Raw genomic sequence first — 17,365 nt, 5'->3', positions numbered from 1 at the left:
ATATGGAATGTGCAACGGAGATTTGGCCAGCCATTTCCAATCACACCAACAAGTTCAATGTATTATTGGAGTGGAGCCTAGCTTGAATTGTTACTCAATTATTGTTCAATTGCTGCTGAGTTCCCATGCAAATACCTAGCTTGGATATATAGTTGGATAGGGAAGTCGGCAGAAACAGAAAAGCTAGCTTCCTCTGCTACTATAATCTTCTTCAACACTGTCATGGATTTTGCTTCCCCGGCTATAGTGTTAAGTTTAGTGTTAGTTTTAGCTGTTGTTGTGGTAAGACACCGGGGCCGAAGGGTGCGTGACAAGAACAAGAGATACCATCCTGTTGTCGGAACTGTCTTTCACCAACTCATCTACTTCCCTAGGCTGCATCATTACATGGCTGAGCTTGCATTCAAATACAACACTTACAGGCTGCTGGACTTCTTCAAAGGTGCTATTTACACAGCAGATCCTGCAAATGTGGAATATGTGCTGAAAACAAACTTCACTAATTATGGCAAGGTATATATGATGTGGAATGCTTAAATGTGTAGAAGTTCAATTCATACATATGTGACATTATTCATGTCATAGTTCCAATGCAACATGCTGCAGGGGTCATATACATACAACATTTTGTCAGATGTTGTGGTGATGGGATCTTCGGAGTGGATGGGCAAAATGGCAGCATCAGAGGAAGATGATGAGTGCTGAAATTTTCAACAAAAGTAGTTAGAGACTTCAGCACTTCGGTTTTCAAAACCAATGCAGTTAAACTTGTTGGCATAATCTATGAAGCTGCAACCAGCAACAAAGCAATAGAAATCCAAGTATGTTTTGGATTTTGGTCTCAATTAAGTTGTTATATCTATTTGATATATCATTAATCTTGTGTGTGTATGTGTTTTTTTTTTTTTTTGGAAGGATTTGTTTATGAAAAGCAACCTTAGACTCAATCATCAAGATTGTACTTGGTATTGAACTAGACAGCATGAGTGGAAAAGATGAAGAAGGTAACCTGTTTTCCCATGCTTTTGAAGCGCAGCAAGAAGCTGCCCTGTATCGGATATTTGATAAGTTGTGGAAGATCAAACGCTTCTTAAACATCGGTAAGGAAGCAGAGCTAAAGAAAAACATCAAAGTGGTTGATCAATTTGTGTATAAATTAATCAATAGCAAGATTGAAGCTATGCGACATCCAGAACATAACCTATCTGTGAGTTAATCTTCCATGTTTTACATATAGATGATTTAACTTCGTATTTTATCATCAATAATGTATTGAGGATCAATGGCAGCTAAAGAAAAGAGACTTGGTTTCAAGGTGTTTGGAACTGAAAGATACTGATCCGAAGTACCTGAGAGACATAGTCCTCTGTGTTACTGTCGCCGGACAAGACACGACATCTAGCTCTCTCTCATGGTTTATTTATATGATGTGCAAGCATCTTCACATACAAGAAAAGATCGCAAAGGAAGTTAGAGAAGTAACAAATTTGAAAGAGGGCTCAAAAGTTGATGAGCTTGCAGCAAGCCTTACTGATGAAGTCCTTAACAAAATGCAATATCTCCATGCAGCTTTGACAGAAACATTAAGACTCTATCCTGCAGTTCCATTGGTACGTAAATAGATCCAATATGCTCAATTGACACTTGCAAGTTTACAATTTCTTGCATTTCTGGACTTTAATCACTTATTCTACTTCTTACAAGTTTGTTTGTGTGATGCTGCCATTCATAGAACATCAGGATGTGTTTTTGTGATGATACCTGGCCAGATGGATTTAGTGTCAAAAAGGGGGACATGGTGGTATACCAACTGTATGCAATGGGAAGGATGAAATCTCTATGGGGTGATGATGCAGAAGAGTTTCGGCCAGAGAGATGGCTCGACGAAAATGGCCTTTTCCAGGATGAAAGCCCTTACAAATTCATAGCCTTCAGTGTAAGAAAAAGATAATAATGAAATCAATGACTCACTACATAATGTGACTTCTGATGAGATTATGTGATTGCAGGCCGGTCCAAGAATTTGTCTAGGAAAGGAACATGCCTACACACAGATGAAGATATTTTCTGCTGTGCTTTTAGGCAGCTATATATTCAAGTTAGCTGATGAGAATAAAATGGTGAACTACAAGACCATGGTCACCCTACCAATTGATGGAGGTCTCTACGTGACTGCTTCCCCTAGAATATAGAATGCAAGACCTTGTTTCCATGTGCCACAGCTACTACTGTGCATCATTGGTTTTTTATGTAACTACTTTACCTAGTAGTGTTCAAATGCCTTGTCATTTTTATACCTGCTGTAATCAACAAAAGTTATATTAATAAATTGTTGCAATAACACAGAAGTATAATTTTAGTATTAGTTACATGAAATTCTCACAATTAGTAAAATAATTGTGTTGAAGAACAGCATGCAAGGCCCTTCAAACAGAGTGCAGCAGGGAATGGGCACCAAAAAGTGCATAAATATCATTTTATAGACAAATAGTTAAAATACTTTTGTTTTTGTTTTTGTTTATCCCTAACTTTCAAAGTAGCTAAACACTTGGGTGCCAATATGGATCAAAATGCAGACCAATTGAAGAAATCAAAGGCAGCCCTTTTGAGTCTTCAAGCTTAATTCTGACAATTTGGCCATGGAGTACTCCCCCTTCAAGTCTGTGAAGCCTCTTGTACCCCACTGTGGTTCCATTTGCAACCATCTTACCATCCACATAAATTTCATGCTTTTTGATTCTCTGACCAAGCCCTATTGCCTCTTGAATCCTGATCACATTGAACCTCAATCCTTTAGTTTCATCTCTGCCTCTAAATTCAATCCAATGCTCCTCTTTGTCACCATCCTTTGGAGCCCAATATGTCCACAAATGGTCACTGTCTAGCACATTTTCAGGTCCAAAACCTCCTCCTTTGCCTCCTCTTTGGCTACTCACTTTGATGGAGCAGTTTTCTGCTAAATTGCTAGAAAATATAGTGTCAATTGCACCCCTCAATTCTCTTAGTCTTTGCACATCTGCTTGGGATATAAGTCCGGTCGAATTAGGAGGCACATTGAGTAGCAGTACACAGTTTCTTCCTACTGAGTTGTAGTAAATTTCAAGCAATGTACTTAGCTTCTTAGGTGACTCTGATTTGTGCCAAAACCATCCATTTCTTATCGATACGTCGCATTCTGGAGGCAACCAATCCATCCCTTGTGGATCACCAGTGTTGAGATAACTGCATTCATTTAGAATAAATCGAATTAGGTGGTGGTTTAGTGATGTCATTTTCTACTTTAATTAGCATCTATCAAGCCAGATGATCTCCAGCTATCACTTACTAGATCACAACTAAAAAATTCTTTGCTTCACAAGTTACCTAGTACAACAGGTGATTAAACAAAGAGCACAGAAAAGGAAGCACTAACAATGTGATATACCAATAGAACAAGAAACCTAACAGATAGAGTGGTTTGAGTATGCGTTAGAACTTACCCTTCAATGCTTGCATTCCCAATTGATAATGAGCTCCGATTAATGGTGGACCAGCTTGTGCTTCCGGCGAAGCCTTGCTCATTTCCGACCCATCTAACATCCGGACCAGCATCCGAAAATATGTTAATGGTGCTCTGTAACTCCTTCACCATGGAGAACCAATCTGCAAAGTAATAGGACATGTTTGGTGCATTTGGACCCTTGCTCCCATCAAACCAAATTTCCCTTACACTCCCATACCTAAAAAGTAAACAAAATCCAATAAACATCAACTTCAAAACAAATTTCAAACTGTGATTGCAACAATGTTCATTGCATTGCAAAATATAAAAAGTACAAGAATTTATCTTCTGGTATTGCAAAATATCTAGTTTCATAAAAAGTACTTTTTGGAAATGTTATGAGCTACCTGCTGAGAAGTTCTTGTAACTGAGCCAAGTAGTACTGATTGTATGCTACCTCATGACCGTATCTCCGGTCATGTCTGTCCCATGGCGACAGATAAAGCCCGATGTCAATGCCGCCATGCGTCGTGGCGGCATTGACAAGCTCTTGAACAACATCACCATGGCCACTTCTCCAAGGACTACTCCCCACGGAGTGTTCAGTGTACTTTGAAGGCCACAAGCAAAACCCATCATGGTGCTTCGCAGTGAGTACCACTAGTGATATGCCTGCATCAGAAGCTGTTTTGACCCACTGGTTGGCGTCAAGCCCGGCCGGGTTGAAGATGGCAGGGCTTTCATGGCCGGTTCCCCATTCGGAGTCAGTGAAGGTGTTTACTCCGAAATGGAGGAACATTATGAGCTCTCTTTGTTGCCATTTGAGCTGGGAATATGTGGGAAGAGGTAGAATTGGTAATGGTGGTGTTGGGACTTGCTCAAGCCTTGAGATGGTGAAGGTGGAAAGTTGGAGGAATGTGAATATGCACAAAGAGCGCCATTGTTTAGCCATGATGCTCCTTTGTTTTCTTGGCTATAGTGCTATTCATTATGGCACATATTATGACATATAGGACTATGGAATTTACAGTCATGATACATAGACAGGGACCTTTTTGAACCTAATCTTTTCCTAACTCTACCAACCACATTAAATTTGTTACTTTGTTTAGCTGGTTGATCATATTCGATTTGGTAAAACATGGAAAGCTGATTATGATTAAACTCAGTGAGATATCATCTATACTTTAGGGATGCTCAGTTAGAGAGCAAAGATAAAAGAAGATGAAGATGGATTATCCTGTGGGTAGAACAGAGCCAAAGCAGAGGAAGCTGATGAACATTTTGAGGTGGGGATTGGGACCAAAGCATAATGTAAAGGCTATACTTCCAAAAAATAATGTAAGGGCTATGTTCTCCAAATGTAGAAGGCAAAAAACTGAGATGACCCCAACTTAGCTTTTGGGCACTGAAGTTTTTGTTTGGTTCTCTCTGTTTCGTCATGCAAGTCTTGCTGTTCTTCATTTATATGATGCAATCATTCACGGGTTGCTTTGCCTTTTCGTCTGGTATAGTGACACTGTGACCATTGGGAGGCTCAATTGTCTGAGTTCAACGTACGTTTCCAAAAGTGGACGATTCGCGATCCATATGGTAGACTAATTGGTGTAGGGGTAACTTAAATATCATAAAAAAATCTATATAGGTTGGTTGTTACACAGTTCCAGATGTTACATATTGTTCATGAAATGGGAAATATAGCTCAATTTTCACATGCCAGGTATAATCTTAGCATAAACGCAATCATATATATATGGTTCACTTTTCATAGTGGCTAACCTTCTTTTGCACTAAGTGCAGGAACACAGAAAGTGCTAGCTCCTTTTTATTCATGGGAATCAAAATATCATACACCTTTCTCTGGGTGCCAATAGGGATCAAAATGCAGACCAATGGATGAAATCAAAGGAAGATTACCCCTCGATTCTTCAATTCTGATTCTTACAGTTTGGCCATGGACTACTCCATTATTAAGTCTGTGAAGTCTCTTGTAACCCACTGTGGTTCCATTAGCTACTACTTTACCATCGACACAAATTTTGTGCCGTTTGATCCTCTGACCAAGACCAATTGCCTCTTGAATCCTGATCGCATTGAACCTCATCCCTTCATCTGCTCTAAATTCAATCCAGTGATCATCTTTGTCACCATCCCTCGGAGCCCAATATGTCCACAAATGGTCACTGTCTAGCACATTTTCAGGTCCAAAACCTCCTCCAATACCCCCTCTTTGGCTACTCACCTTGATGGAGCATTTCTCTGCTACATTTGTCGAAAATATGGTGTCGATTGCTGTTCTGAATTCTCGGAGTCTTTCAACATCTACTTCTGATATGAGCCCTGTTGAATTAGGAGGCACGTTGAGTAGTAACACAGAATTTCGTCCTACTGAGTTATAGTAAATTTTGAGTAGCTGGCTTAGCTTCTTAGGTGACTCTGAACTATGCCAAAACCATCCTTTTCGGATTGAAACATCGCTCTCTGCTGGCAACCAATCTGTCCCTTTCGGATCACCTCTGTTGAGATAGCTGCATTCATAGGGAAAGTATCAATAAGTGGATGTATGGACCATGCAACATAGATGTCTGTTTTTTAATTCTCAATTTTTACCGAAACTTGAAAGCATGAATTTATTATTTATGCTTTGTATGCAGATAAACATACTTTGGACAAGCATGAGTTTTATCCTTGTGTGGAGATAAGCATACACACTTTGGACAACTATTCGACTCAAAATCTACATTAACAATGTATATCAAGCTAACAATATTAAGTTACTTACTGCTCAATGCTTGCATTCCCAATTGATAACGAGGTCCGATTGATGGTGGACCAGCATGATTCTCCGGCAAACCCATCCTCATTTCCAACCCATCTAACATCCGGACCAGCATCAGAAAATATGTTAATGGAACTCTGCAACTCCTTCACCATAGAGAACCAATCTGTAAAAAAGTAGGACATGTTTGGTGCATCTTCACCTTTAAATCCGTCAAACCAAATTTCTCTTAAACTCCCATATCTGTCAAGAAAGAGCAAATCATATATACAAGCAGATGAATAATAAAGCGATGTAAATCATGTCAAGTAGCTCCAAATGCCTCCAATTACCTAGTGAGTAGCTCTTGTAACTGAGCCAAGTAGTATTCGTTATATGGTTTCTCCATCCCATATCTGTGATCATGTCTATCCCAGGGTGAGAGATACAGCCCAACATCAACCCCACGGGGCTTAGACGCATCAACCAGTTCCTGAACAACATCACCATGGCCATTTTTCCAAGGACTTTTTTTTACAGTATGGTCAGTGTACTTAGAAGGCCACAAGCAAAACCCATCATGGTGCTTTGCAGTAAGTATCATTAGTGATATCCCTGCATCTTCTGCTACACTAACCCATTGGCTCGCATCAAGTGCAACCGGGTTGAATATGGCTGGATTTTCATTCCCAGTGCCACGCTCAAGGCCAGTGAATGTGTTCACTCCAAAATGGAGGAACATTATTATCTCCCTTTGTTGCCATTTCAGCTGGTGATATGTAGGAAGTGGTAGAATTGGCAAGGGGGGTGGTGTTACTTGCTCAAGCCTAGAGAAGGTAAATGTGCATAGTTCAAAGAATGTGATTATGAACAAAGAGCACCATTGTTTACCCATAATTCCTGTGATTATGGTGTTTTTCTTTGTTGTCTGTCTAAAATTTCTAGATTAATACTATATATAGGATTTTGGAATACTGGATTTGCAGACATGTTTAGTATTTTAATCAAAACTCAGGATAGCTAGCACATTTAAACCTTATTGGCTTATTATAGTTTTCCATCCCTTATGGAGTTTGTTATAGTTTATAGAATTCCTATAAACCCCAAGAAACCTAAATATCAATTTAACCTTGTGTGGTTTAATTTGAAGGGTGAAACATATATCAATTATCAAACCTAACATAATTGAATTCAAGTATCCATCAAGTAAAACTAGTTTCAAACCAATAAGCACTTCCAAAATAGATGAGATCAAGATTCCCTATACTGGTGACAATAATAAAATTCTATCTGGATGATCATCCAAGAGAAGTATTCCTAGGTGAGGGACAAACCATAGTGCATGCCATGAAAGAAATATTCTCTAAACTGAGCAAGCTTTAAAGATGGAATTGGAATTTTGTGTGATTCACTATATTCTCAAACTCAATTTATTGAACATGTAAGAAGGCATGCCTTCGTCTGATTGCTTGCCTTCGTCTGATTGCTAGCCAAGGCCATTAAAGAAACAAGGGTGGTTCAGAAGATCATATTATATATGAAGGCAAATCACATGTCAAATAAAATATCATGGATGCCATAACGGGTGGTGTTCTGAATCGTGATTAACCGACACTTGAATCTGGTATTTAGTGTGTACCAGTTCCATTAACCAATCTATGTATTTTTTGAATCCATATGTAGGATTAGGACTTCTGTCATTGATGAATGCTCAAATTAGAACCTAATGACCCAATATATTGCACCATTAATTTCTTAATTATTTCTCAATATCAGGTTGAGACTGTGAATTAAGAGCTAGTGCGACTATTCATTGAGAAAATGCAGGAAAAATGAAGAGAGAAAAGACAAGAAGAATCAATTGTAGGGTTAACTGTAGAATGGAGAATAATGGACCTCTAGCAGGCCAGCCTATTAATTAACCTGGAGCTGGTTCAGCTCAACTGTAGGAGACTGTGGGCTGCAGAACGTACATTGCCCAACTTATTAGCCCGTCCCTCAACCGTACATTAATCAAGTATACTAGTTCTATAAAAAACTGGATTAGTTTCATTCATTGATAAACTGATACCAATCATACAATCATCTCAGTCCTCAAACTAGATTCTGAGCTACTATATTATGAAGTTGATCTACATATCATCCTCGAAAAAAAAAAAGTTGATCTACATATAATGAGCCATACAACTATGTACCCCCTAAATGAAAAAACAAACATACATATGATAAATAGCACACAGAAGGTATAAGCTAATATTGAAAATTATAGAAAACAAACTATTCATTTAGTTGTCTACCTTTGGCTGTAAGTTAGGAAGCTCTGATTCAGTGTAATATTTCCAGTTGGTTTTGTAGTTCTGAAATGTCTCGTCTAGTGTCATTGCTGTAGTAGTCAAGTATATTCAACTTTGTTTTGAAGTAAACAAGTTTTTCTTCCTTTTTACAGAGTAAAAGAACATAACAGTAGACATGAAAATCAATGAGATGCAACCACAAACACCAAGAATATGATCAAATATGTTAAAATCAACAAGAGAAATAAATCTTTTGACCCCAACCAGAGGACTTTACTGATTTGTTTGTGGTTGGGGAGTTGGTACTTACTCGCAGGACTTCCAACTTGCCAAGAGGGGTGGTAACTAACCATTATCCCGGACCTCAAGAAATGATCACAGAAACAACATTAATGCATAAACATGATGAACCAGAAGCATGCACCTTATCATGATAGACCATTGATCTATCATCTGATATATCACGTTTTCGTTGCCTCAATTCCAGCTCCATTGACGGTTGACTTCTTCCCCTTTTGGCCTGTAATGTGTGGCACCTCGGCGTTTCAGTGAGACGTGACCTGTTGATTATCTCGAATAACTATTAGAGCATATGTGTTCAAATCTCACTAACATCATAAAATGGAAAAATAAAGAAAAATGAAAAAACAAAAATGGGTGTTACCACCATGAATACACTACTGCTGCTGTGCAGATGAACTTGAAATTCAAACAACTGTGCATGGGGAACATCATAGTTGTCAATCAGCAGCTAACCTGCAAGTAACAAAGCTCCACAAAATCAAACAGATGTTAGCACCCAAAAACACTCACCAATACATCTTGATCTATACCAAAAGCTAGACACCACTTTAATTATGTTGGCAGTCTCAAAGCTCAATAGTCCAAACCAATCCAAAACATATTAATGGCTACTCTAGCACAAATTCCTGTAACTTTAAATTTATCTGACACATGGTGAAAGAGACTTAATTTGACTAGCTCTATTTGTATATCAAGTATGGCCATTTGAAATATGTTTTTCAAGTTTTTATTGCTATGCAATGAGTCTCACCTGCCAACTGTAATGAGCTATTACACCTCTTCATTTATACCCTAGCCTTCTGCAACTTAGAACTCTGCCTCAATCCCCTTAACACCACCAACAAAATCTTTGCTCTTCCTCTCTCATCTCCAATGGCACCTCTAGTTTCAAAGCAGATAGTTTCAACTCTCTCCCAATGTCTAGGACTTCTGGTGCTCATACTTGTAACATCCCTTGAAGCCTTGTTTCTCCTCCAAAAAAGTCCACCCATTTTCCACTTGATTAACCTCTCTTGCTTCACCATCTTCTTCATCCTCAAGCCTTACCTCTCCAAAAAGACTCACAAAATCTACTTGGTAGACTTCTCATGTCTAAAACCCCCAAGCCACTGCAAAGTCCCCTTCTCCAAATTCCTCAAGAACTCCTCCATGATTGAAGGTTTCGACAGCGAAAGCGTAGCTTTCATGGCCAACATCCTCGCTTCTTCCGGACAGAGCCAAGAGACTTATCTCCCTCCAGCCTTGCACCACATTCCTCCCAAAACCCACCACCATGAATACATCAAAGAAGTCCATATGGTACTTTTCCCCATCATGGATGACCTTTTGGCCAAAACCAAACTATCCCCTCAAGACATTGACATCCTAATAGTAAACTGCAGCGGTTTCAATCCCACTCCTTCTCTAACCTCCATTGTCATCAACCACTACTCAATGAAATCTGACATCAAGAGCTTCAACCTCTCCGGAATGGGCTGCAGCGCAGGCGCTTTGGGCATTGATATGGCCCAAAACCTCCTCCAGATTCACAAGAACTCATACGCCGTCGTTTTGAGCACAGAGATTCTATCAACAGGCTGGTATGCAGGTCATGAAAAGCCCAAGTTGATCCTCAACTGCCTCTTCAGAATGGGCAGCGCCGCCATTTTGCTCACAAACAAAAACCAAACATCCAAACATCCAAAGTACGAGCTCTTCAAAACTCTCAGAACGAATAAATCCTACGACGACAGAGCTTACCTCTCCACCATCCGAGAAGAAGACTCGGAAGGAAAACTCGGGGTCACCATCAAACGTGATCTCCTCCAAGTCGCCGGCGAGACGCTCCGAGCAAACGTCACCGTTTTGGGGTCGTCAATCCTTCCGTTGTCCGAGAAGTTCTGGCACGGCGTTTCCATAATCAGGAAGAGATTCTTGAACAAGTCTGCGGAGATTTACGTGCCGAATTTCAAGAGTGTGATAGAGCATTTCTGTCTGCCGGCGTCAGGGAGGCCGGTGATAAGGGAGATCGGAAAAGGGTTGAAGCTTGGAGATAGGGAAATGGAGGCTGCCGTGATGACGTTGCACCGGTTTGGGAACCAGTCGTCTTCTGCACTGTGGTATGAATTGGCGTACTTGGAGGGAAAAGAGAGAGTGAAGAAAGGTGACAAGGTTTGGCAGCTTGGGATGGGCACTGGGCCGAAGTGCACTAGTTTGGTTTGGAAGTGTATAAGGCCCATTGAGGGTGAGTCCAAGAGAGGCCCGTGGGCCGATTGCATCCATCGATATCCAATTGGAGCCCACGAAGAAGCTAATTAGGTGCCCAAATCATAGTACAACGGATTTGGTTTAGTTCGGTTCGGTTTGATTTAGGCACGTCCCAAATGAATATGCCAGTGTCGGTATGTTGGTTAACCATTTTATACACACCGGCAATGATGATTCGAGGTACTAACTATTTTTCATATCTAATGAAGGCGTCACTGCATATTGTTCACGACAATGAATGTATGTGGAATTTGCAAAATCGCAAAGGTAATTACTAATTAGCTAATATGTGTATTTTAGATGTTATAGCTAGTTTGTGTACATGAAATGAACCAAAGCATCAAGCCATCAAGGGTTGGGAGTGGGCTCAATTTCATTCCTAGGCCACACTTCTGTCATTTGTAGTCCATTTCTCAGTGTACCTTAAAGTAGAATTCATCTCACTATTCCTAGGTAGAATAGGAATATGTAGTAGCCAGTTGGTCATACTGGTATGTGTTTAGTTTACACATGGTGACCTTCTTTGAGGCCTTGGGAACAACCAACATAGTTTGATTTATAACAATTAAGTAACTTTTCAAATTAGCTAGCTAGATGGTGACTGATTTGGTAAAGAAGATAGAGTTTTGTTCTTCCGAAGAAAGAATCATAGTTCTGAATACTACAGAGACCAAAATGTTACAGAAACCAGATGCTGCGATTGATGGATGTCACAGAAACCAAATGCTGTGATTGTTACTGAAATCAAATGACTTGACATTCTGTCATCTTTATCTTCGTATGCTGCAATCATTCAGAATCATTCATTCTAGTTTTAGAAGCCTGCATGAAGCTCCTGAATCCTAACCTTCACACGCACATCACTTTGTGCCACTGATAGCATTTGGAACTTTGTCTTCTCTCTTACACAATGTTAACCTTCTGACTTGATCATGTTTAAGAGAGGATGATATCATACACAACTATATGTAAGTTAGAGAAAACTTTTACATCTGTATGCTATACAAAGTGTTCTCGGTGAAAAGAATATGATCGAGGGATTTGAGGCTAAAGAACCGCTGCAGCAAACCACCGTCACCGCCAGAGTAACCACTGCTGCCGGATCACCGTCCAAAACGCCCAAGTAGCTGAGATTGCCTTATTGTTCGAATTTCCAACATGGTTGAACCTTTAAGAGGAGAAAGCTGACCTCCATGTGTGTATTTACTGCTATCAGAAATGAATTAATGTACCTTTACCCCTTGATCTGACTTAGAGCCATTGAGCTGTCACACTTGCCTTCCCCATCACCCCAACAACAATAATTGACTCGCCAATTTTATTTACCAGAACTAGTAAAGTCATAATTCATCCAAATAAGGCATATAGTAATTCTACTAATTCATCATTCTAGCTTGGCTAATGTTACATTATTTCTGGTCTAGTGGTCTTTCTAATTAGTTGAAGGGTAACCTATCCTCTTAAAACAATGTTAAAATATCCAGTAGTGCTTTCATTTTCCCCAGAACGACTTTTGCAGCTTAGCTTTCCCATACTTGAGCACTTTACTTTTCACCCTTTAATTTCATCTTTCCCAGGAATCTCTTTAAGAAGTATGGATCACCTACACCACCAGCCTCATCAATTTTGTTTGGGAACAAAAAAATTGAAATCATACCCGACATGTTTGCGGGAAAGTCTTCAGTAAGTTAAACGTATCGATACATCCATTACGTACCAACTCTTTATATTGCAGAGATCATAGTAGATCATCATTCATCACCACTAGTTTTTGCTTAATGTCAAATACCTATAATTTGCTTAATGTATCGTAGACGAATTTCATATACGAGCAAAATTGCAGAGAAACCTAAGGACATCTTTGTTGGTTCCATCCTTGCGGTGGTCAGATGTGTCAATAAGCATCTTATGAAGGTGGGACAATTTGATTATACCCTTGTACAAAAACAACCCCACCCATATTAATGTAGGAATTGTACACATCATGGTCTCTCAGACCCTTTACTCAGTGAAGCTAAGGCCATCTCCGGTAGGAGAGGGCTATATTGAGGCCAGGGTTATAATTTAGTCCTAAAAAATATTATTTTTTATTTATAGACTACTAAATGATTTCCAGTAAGAGAGGGTTAAATTTTAACCCAATCAAATATTTTATGATTTCACATTATATTTTCAAACTTATAATTTTATTTTATTATAACATTATTTATATTTGGACCAAGATAAATATTTGAGAGAAAAAAATATGTTTTATCTTATTTATTTGATTTCGTTGATAACATTTTTGGCTTAGATTTTCAGTGCCACATGTCCGTTTGCAAATGAATTTCTGGATTCCTGATTGGATGTGATGTTAATCATTGTAAAAATTATCAGATTTTTTGATATGATTTCCGAATGCCGCGTGTCGTATTAGCTCATTTGATAGACATTTTTTTTGGCTAACAAGAAAAGAAAATAGAAGAAGTATGTGAGATGAATTGCTAAAGAAAGATAGAAGATGTGAGTTATGGAGGATCGAGGGTTGTATTTATAGGAAAATTGATAGAATAAAAAAATAAAAAATAAAAAAACTAAGACCGTTTTTACTATTTTAAATGAGGAACTAGCTGTTTTTTTTACTTAATTAACAACTAGCCGTTAGGGAAAATGGTTACACAGCCATAAGCATTCAAATGATCAAATCATTGTGAGGAACAGAACTAGCCGTTAGGGAAAATGTGTAGCATATCCACAACCAATTAAAAGCCACAATTTGTCAAAATTTGACTTAAATTCAGCCACCTATTTACATCAAACTTGTTTTTTATTCTGATGAGGTCCCACAAATTGATTTGGACTGGGCTAGCCAAAGGGCTAACTTTGGCCCTTTTCATGGCTCTTTAGCCCTTTTTTGGTCCTTTGGCTCTCTCTTTTTTCATTGTTGGAGACAATAATAGAGCCAAAATATAAGAATTGGCCATTTAGACTCTATTATTGGAGAAGGCCTAAGCTTATATTATTCCAGTTCTACCAGCCACCTTACTTCTCCTTATGATCATTCATCATTTGGTAGATGCCATTGTCAATGTCACAATGGCAATACATTGACCTCCTCGAACCACCGTAGATACTACTACTACTAGTCAGGAACTCAGGACTATCAGAAATTAAATCAACCAATGTCTCTGGGTTCAAAATGTGATTAAATCTACCCTATTGATCATAATCTACTCCAGTAATGACAGCCATTACCCAACAATACTGCATTGATGAAACAACCTACTATCTTTATGACCAGCACAAGATTTGCCACAGTACCAAAGGTCCCCATCCCCCTCTAAATATTTCATCTTTACTTCCTTGATCCTCTACACTCCTCACACCCCACACCCCACTTCACTCTTCAAGGAAGAAAGGCCTACTCTTCTTCCTCATTTGAATCATGAAAATGGTTGAAAAACCAGTGATCAAATGGCTGCTGGTTCTGATTCTAGCAAGCTCTGTCTTCTTCTTCACCAATGCCCTCTCTGCAAAAACCCAAACTTACATCATCCAAATGGACAGGTCTGCCAAGCCTGAATCTTTCAACTCCCACTTAGATTGGTACTCATCCAAAGTAAACTCAGTACTCACCAAACCAGATAAAGCAGATGATCAGAACCAAAACCAAGACAGAATCATCTACACTTACCAAACCGCCTTCCACGGCGTCGCAGCTCAACTGACCCAACAAGAAGCTCAACTACTAGAGCAACAAGACTCCGTCTTGTCTATATTCCCAGAACAAAAGTACGAGCTCCACACGACCAGAAGTCCTCTGTTTCTGGGACTCGAGCCACACGACAGCACCACCGCCAACGTCTGGTCCCAGCGCCTCTCCGACCATGACGTCATCGTCGGAGTACTCGACACAGGTGTCTGGCCGGAGAGCCAGAGCTTCAACGACACCGGGATGTCTCCAGTGCCGCGGCGGTGGCGCGGCGCGTGCGAGACCGGGAGAGGCTTCACGAAGCTGAACTGCAACCGGAAAGTCGTCGGCGCCAGAATCTTCCTCCGGGGGTACGAGTCGGCCACCGGAAAGTTCAACGAGAAGACTGAGTACAAGTCGCCGAGAGACCAGGACGGACATGGGACCCACACCGCCGCGACCGTCGCCGGGTCCGCAGTGCGCGGCGCCAATCTTCTCGGCTACGCTTACGGCACGGCGAGGGGGATGGCGCCGGCGGCGAGGATCGCGGCGTACAAGGTGTGCTGGATGGGGGGTTGTTTCAGCTCCGACATAATGGCGGCGGTTGATAAGGCCGTAGCGGACGGCGTCGATGTTTTGTCTATTTCACTTGGTGGTGGGGTTTCCTCGTACTACCGGGATAGCTTGTCTATTGCGGCGTTTGGGGCTATGGAGATGGGTGTTTTTGTTTCCTGCTCCGCCGGGAACGGTGGGCCAGACCCGGTGAGTTTGACTAATGTGTCGCCGTGGATCACCACCGTCGGTGCGAGCACCATGGATAGAGATTTTCCCGCCATTGTGAAGTTGGGAAATGGGAGGAGTATTACTGGTGTTTCGCTTTATAGAGGTAGAATGAAGCTTGATACAAAGAAGATGTATCCTGTTGTGTTTGCGGGTGGGAATTCGAGTAGTCCGGATCCGAGTTCGTTGTGTTTAGAAGGTACTTTGAATCCAAGGAAAGTTAAGGGGAAGATTGTGATTTGTGAGCGTGGGATTAGTGCTAGAGTGCAGAAGGGAGTGGTGGTGAAGAATGCAGGAGGAGTTGGGATGATCTTGGCGAATACGGCTTCAAATGGAGAGGAGCTTGTGGCTGATTGTCATCTCATTCCGGCGGTTGCTGTTGGAGAGAATGAAGCGAAATTGATCAAGCATTATGCTTTAAGTAGTCCGAGAGCAAAGGCAACTCTAGCATTTGTTGGTACTAGAGTTGGGATTAGGCCTTCTCCTGTTGTGGCTGCATTTTCGTCAAGAGGGCCTAATCTGTTGAGTTTTGAGATTATGAAGCCCGATTTGGTTGCGCCTGGAGTGAACATTCTTGCTGCTTGGACCGGAGAATTGGGTCCGTCGAGCTTGGCAACTGACCGCAGGAGAGTGAAGTTCAATATCTTGTCTGGGACATCAATGTCATGTCCTCATGTGAGTGGGATTGCTGCTTTGCTCAAGTCTAGGCACCCAGAATGGAGTCCAGCAGCGATCAAATCCGCGCTAATGACTACAGCTTATGTTCATGACAACACAAATAAGCCTCTTGAAGATGCATCAAGAGCTGAGATTTCAACCCCATTTGATCATGGAGCTGGACACATAAACCCTAGCAAGGCTCTTGACCCGGGTTTGGTTTATGACATTCAGCCTCAGGATTATCTTGAGTTCCTCTGCACACAAAAGTTAACCCCAATGCAGCTCAAGGTGTTTAGCAATAGGACTTGCCGTCACACTCTAGCCAATGCAGGGGACCTCAACTATCCAGCCATTTCGGTTGTGTTTGTGGAGAACACTAATGTATCTGTCTTGACAGTTCATAGAACTGTCACTAACGTTGGCCCTGCAGTTTCGAGCTACCATGCCATTGTTTCGCCATTCAAGGGTGCTTACGTGAAAGTTGAGCCGCGGATACTGAAGTTCACCAAAGCTAATCAGAAGCTGTCTTACAAGGTGACCTTTACTACAAAGACTAGGCAGCCAGAACCCGAGTTTGGAGGCTTGGTGTGGAAAGATGGAGTGCACAGAGTGAGAAGTCCAATTGTTGTGGCATGGGGTATGCTGATATGAGTTATGGTCTAGAATTTTTTTTGACAATGCATGAATCTTACTGGATGGTTTTATTGCTTTTGATGAATAAACAAAATTTTCTGTAAACAGTCTTGAATTTTAAGTTCACTACTTCATATATAGTTTATCTAGTGGTTGTTTATTAGCTTCTCCATGATCATCTTGTTAGTATGTATGTATTACATACCCTGCATTTTATGACATCTAGCTTGTGTGGTGATGAGAACAGAGCAAAACGATGTCTTCATATAAAGTAGTGAGATGAAATGTTGATTTCATATAAAGTTCAAATCTGATCATTTTGGAAAATGGGCTGATTGGCCTTATTGGACTCATCACTATGGGCCATATACAAGTCCCTTTCTACAGTTTATATCAGAGATGATGTGATCATATATGTGATCATATTAACCCAACTTTTGCTTGTTGCCTTCAAGTGATTCGTTCGTCCATTCCCACCATTAGTGGAGGCCAATTCTTTTGAAAAGGAATGCAACCTTTTTCCCTAAACAATTGGATAA

General features: G+C 40.5%; 4 protein-coding genes and 1 pseudogene across 5 annotated transcripts; 3 read left to right on the top strand and 2 right to left on the bottom strand.

The window, feature by feature from the left end:
- Positions 1–26: 26 nt before the first annotated feature.
- Positions 27–2,346, top strand: LOC101310467 (annotated as a pseudogene). Its single transcript, XR_185318.1, has 6 exons — positions 27–513; positions 607–821; positions 916–1,207; positions 1,290–1,610; positions 1,733–1,936; positions 2,010–2,346. The product of XR_185318.1 is annotated as a cytochrome P450 704C1-like (transcript).
- Positions 2,346–4,461, bottom strand: LOC101310754 (alpha-L-fucosidase 1-like). The gene is made up of 3 exons (XM_004308095.1): positions 3,889–4,461; positions 3,480–3,719; positions 2,346–3,222 (listed from the first exon to the last, which is right to left on the bottom strand). Exons 1-3 carry the CDS (start codon positions 4,431–4,433, stop codon positions 2,541–2,543), a joined length of 1,467 nt encoding a protein of 488 aa, XP_004308143.1. The 5' UTR covers positions 4,434–4,461; the 3' UTR covers positions 2,346–2,540.
- Positions 4,462–5,327: 866 nt separating this feature from the next.
- LOC101305711 (alpha-L-fucosidase 1-like) lies at positions 5,328–7,134 on the bottom strand. Its single transcript, XM_004309205.1, has 3 exons — positions 6,593–7,134; positions 6,264–6,503; positions 5,328–6,009 (listed from the first exon to the last, which is right to left on the bottom strand). Exons 1-3 carry the CDS (start codon positions 7,132–7,134, stop codon positions 5,328–5,330), a joined length of 1,464 nt encoding a protein of 487 aa, XP_004309253.1.
- A 2,525-nt stretch (positions 7,135–9,659) lies between these two features.
- On the top strand, positions 9,660–11,272 carry LOC101310169 (3-ketoacyl-CoA synthase 6-like). The gene has a single exon (XM_004308094.1). The coding sequence runs from the start codon at positions 9,710–9,712 to the stop codon at positions 11,132–11,134; it is 1,425 nt and encodes a 474-aa protein (XP_004308142.1). The 5' UTR covers positions 9,660–9,709; the 3' UTR covers positions 11,135–11,272.
- Positions 11,273–14,459: 3,187 nt separating this feature from the next.
- LOC101309880 (subtilisin-like protease-like) lies at positions 14,460–16,986 on the top strand. The gene has a single exon (XM_004308093.1). It carries the CDS (start codon positions 14,508–14,510, stop codon positions 16,842–16,844), a length of 2,337 nt encoding a protein of 778 aa, XP_004308141.1. The 5' UTR covers positions 14,460–14,507; the 3' UTR covers positions 16,845–16,986.
- Positions 16,987–17,365: the final 379 nt, after the last annotated feature.

Source organism: Fragaria vesca, linkage group LG7 (assembly GCF_000184155.1).
Source record: "Fragaria vesca subsp. vesca linkage group LG7, FraVesHawaii_1.0, whole genome shotgun sequence".
In the NCBI taxonomy this organism is placed as follows: Eukaryota; Viridiplantae; Streptophyta; class Magnoliopsida; order Rosales; family Rosaceae; genus Fragaria; species Fragaria vesca.
This window is presented reverse-complemented; position numbering and strand designations above follow the sequence as displayed.

Bases quoted from the DNA above. Each gene is read 5' to 3' on its own strand.
- LOC101310169 (XM_004308094.1), top strand. From the start codon at position 9,710: ATGGCACCTCTAGTTTCAAAGCAGATAGTTTCAACTCTCTCCCAATGT.
- LOC101309880 (XM_004308093.1), top strand. From the start codon at position 14,508: ATGAAAATGGTTGAAAAACCAGTGATCAAATGGCTGCTGGTTCTGATT.
- LOC101310754 (XM_004308095.1), bottom strand. From the start codon at position 4,433: ATGGCTAAACAATGGCGCTCTTTGTGCATATTCACATTCCTCCAACTT. The intron at 3,720-3,888 runs GTAGCTCATAAC...TTTACTTTTTAG, and splicing joins TTACAAGAACTTCTCAGCAG to GTATGGGAGTGTAAGGGAAA. The intron at 3,223-3,479 runs GTAAGTTCTAAC...AAATGAATGCAG, and splicing joins GGGAATGCAAGCATTGAAGG to TTATCTCAACACTGGTGATC.
- LOC101305711 (XM_004309205.1), bottom strand. From the start codon at position 7,134: ATGGGTAAACAATGGTGCTCTTTGTTCATAATCACATTCTTTGAACTA. The intron at 6,504-6,592 runs GTAATTGGAGGC...CTTTCTTGACAG, and splicing joins TTACAAGAGCTACTCACTAG to ATATGGGAGTTTAAGAGAAA. The intron at 6,010-6,263 runs GTAAGTAACTTA...CTATGAATGCAG, and splicing joins GGGAATGCAAGCATTGAGCA to CTATCTCAACAGAGGTGATC.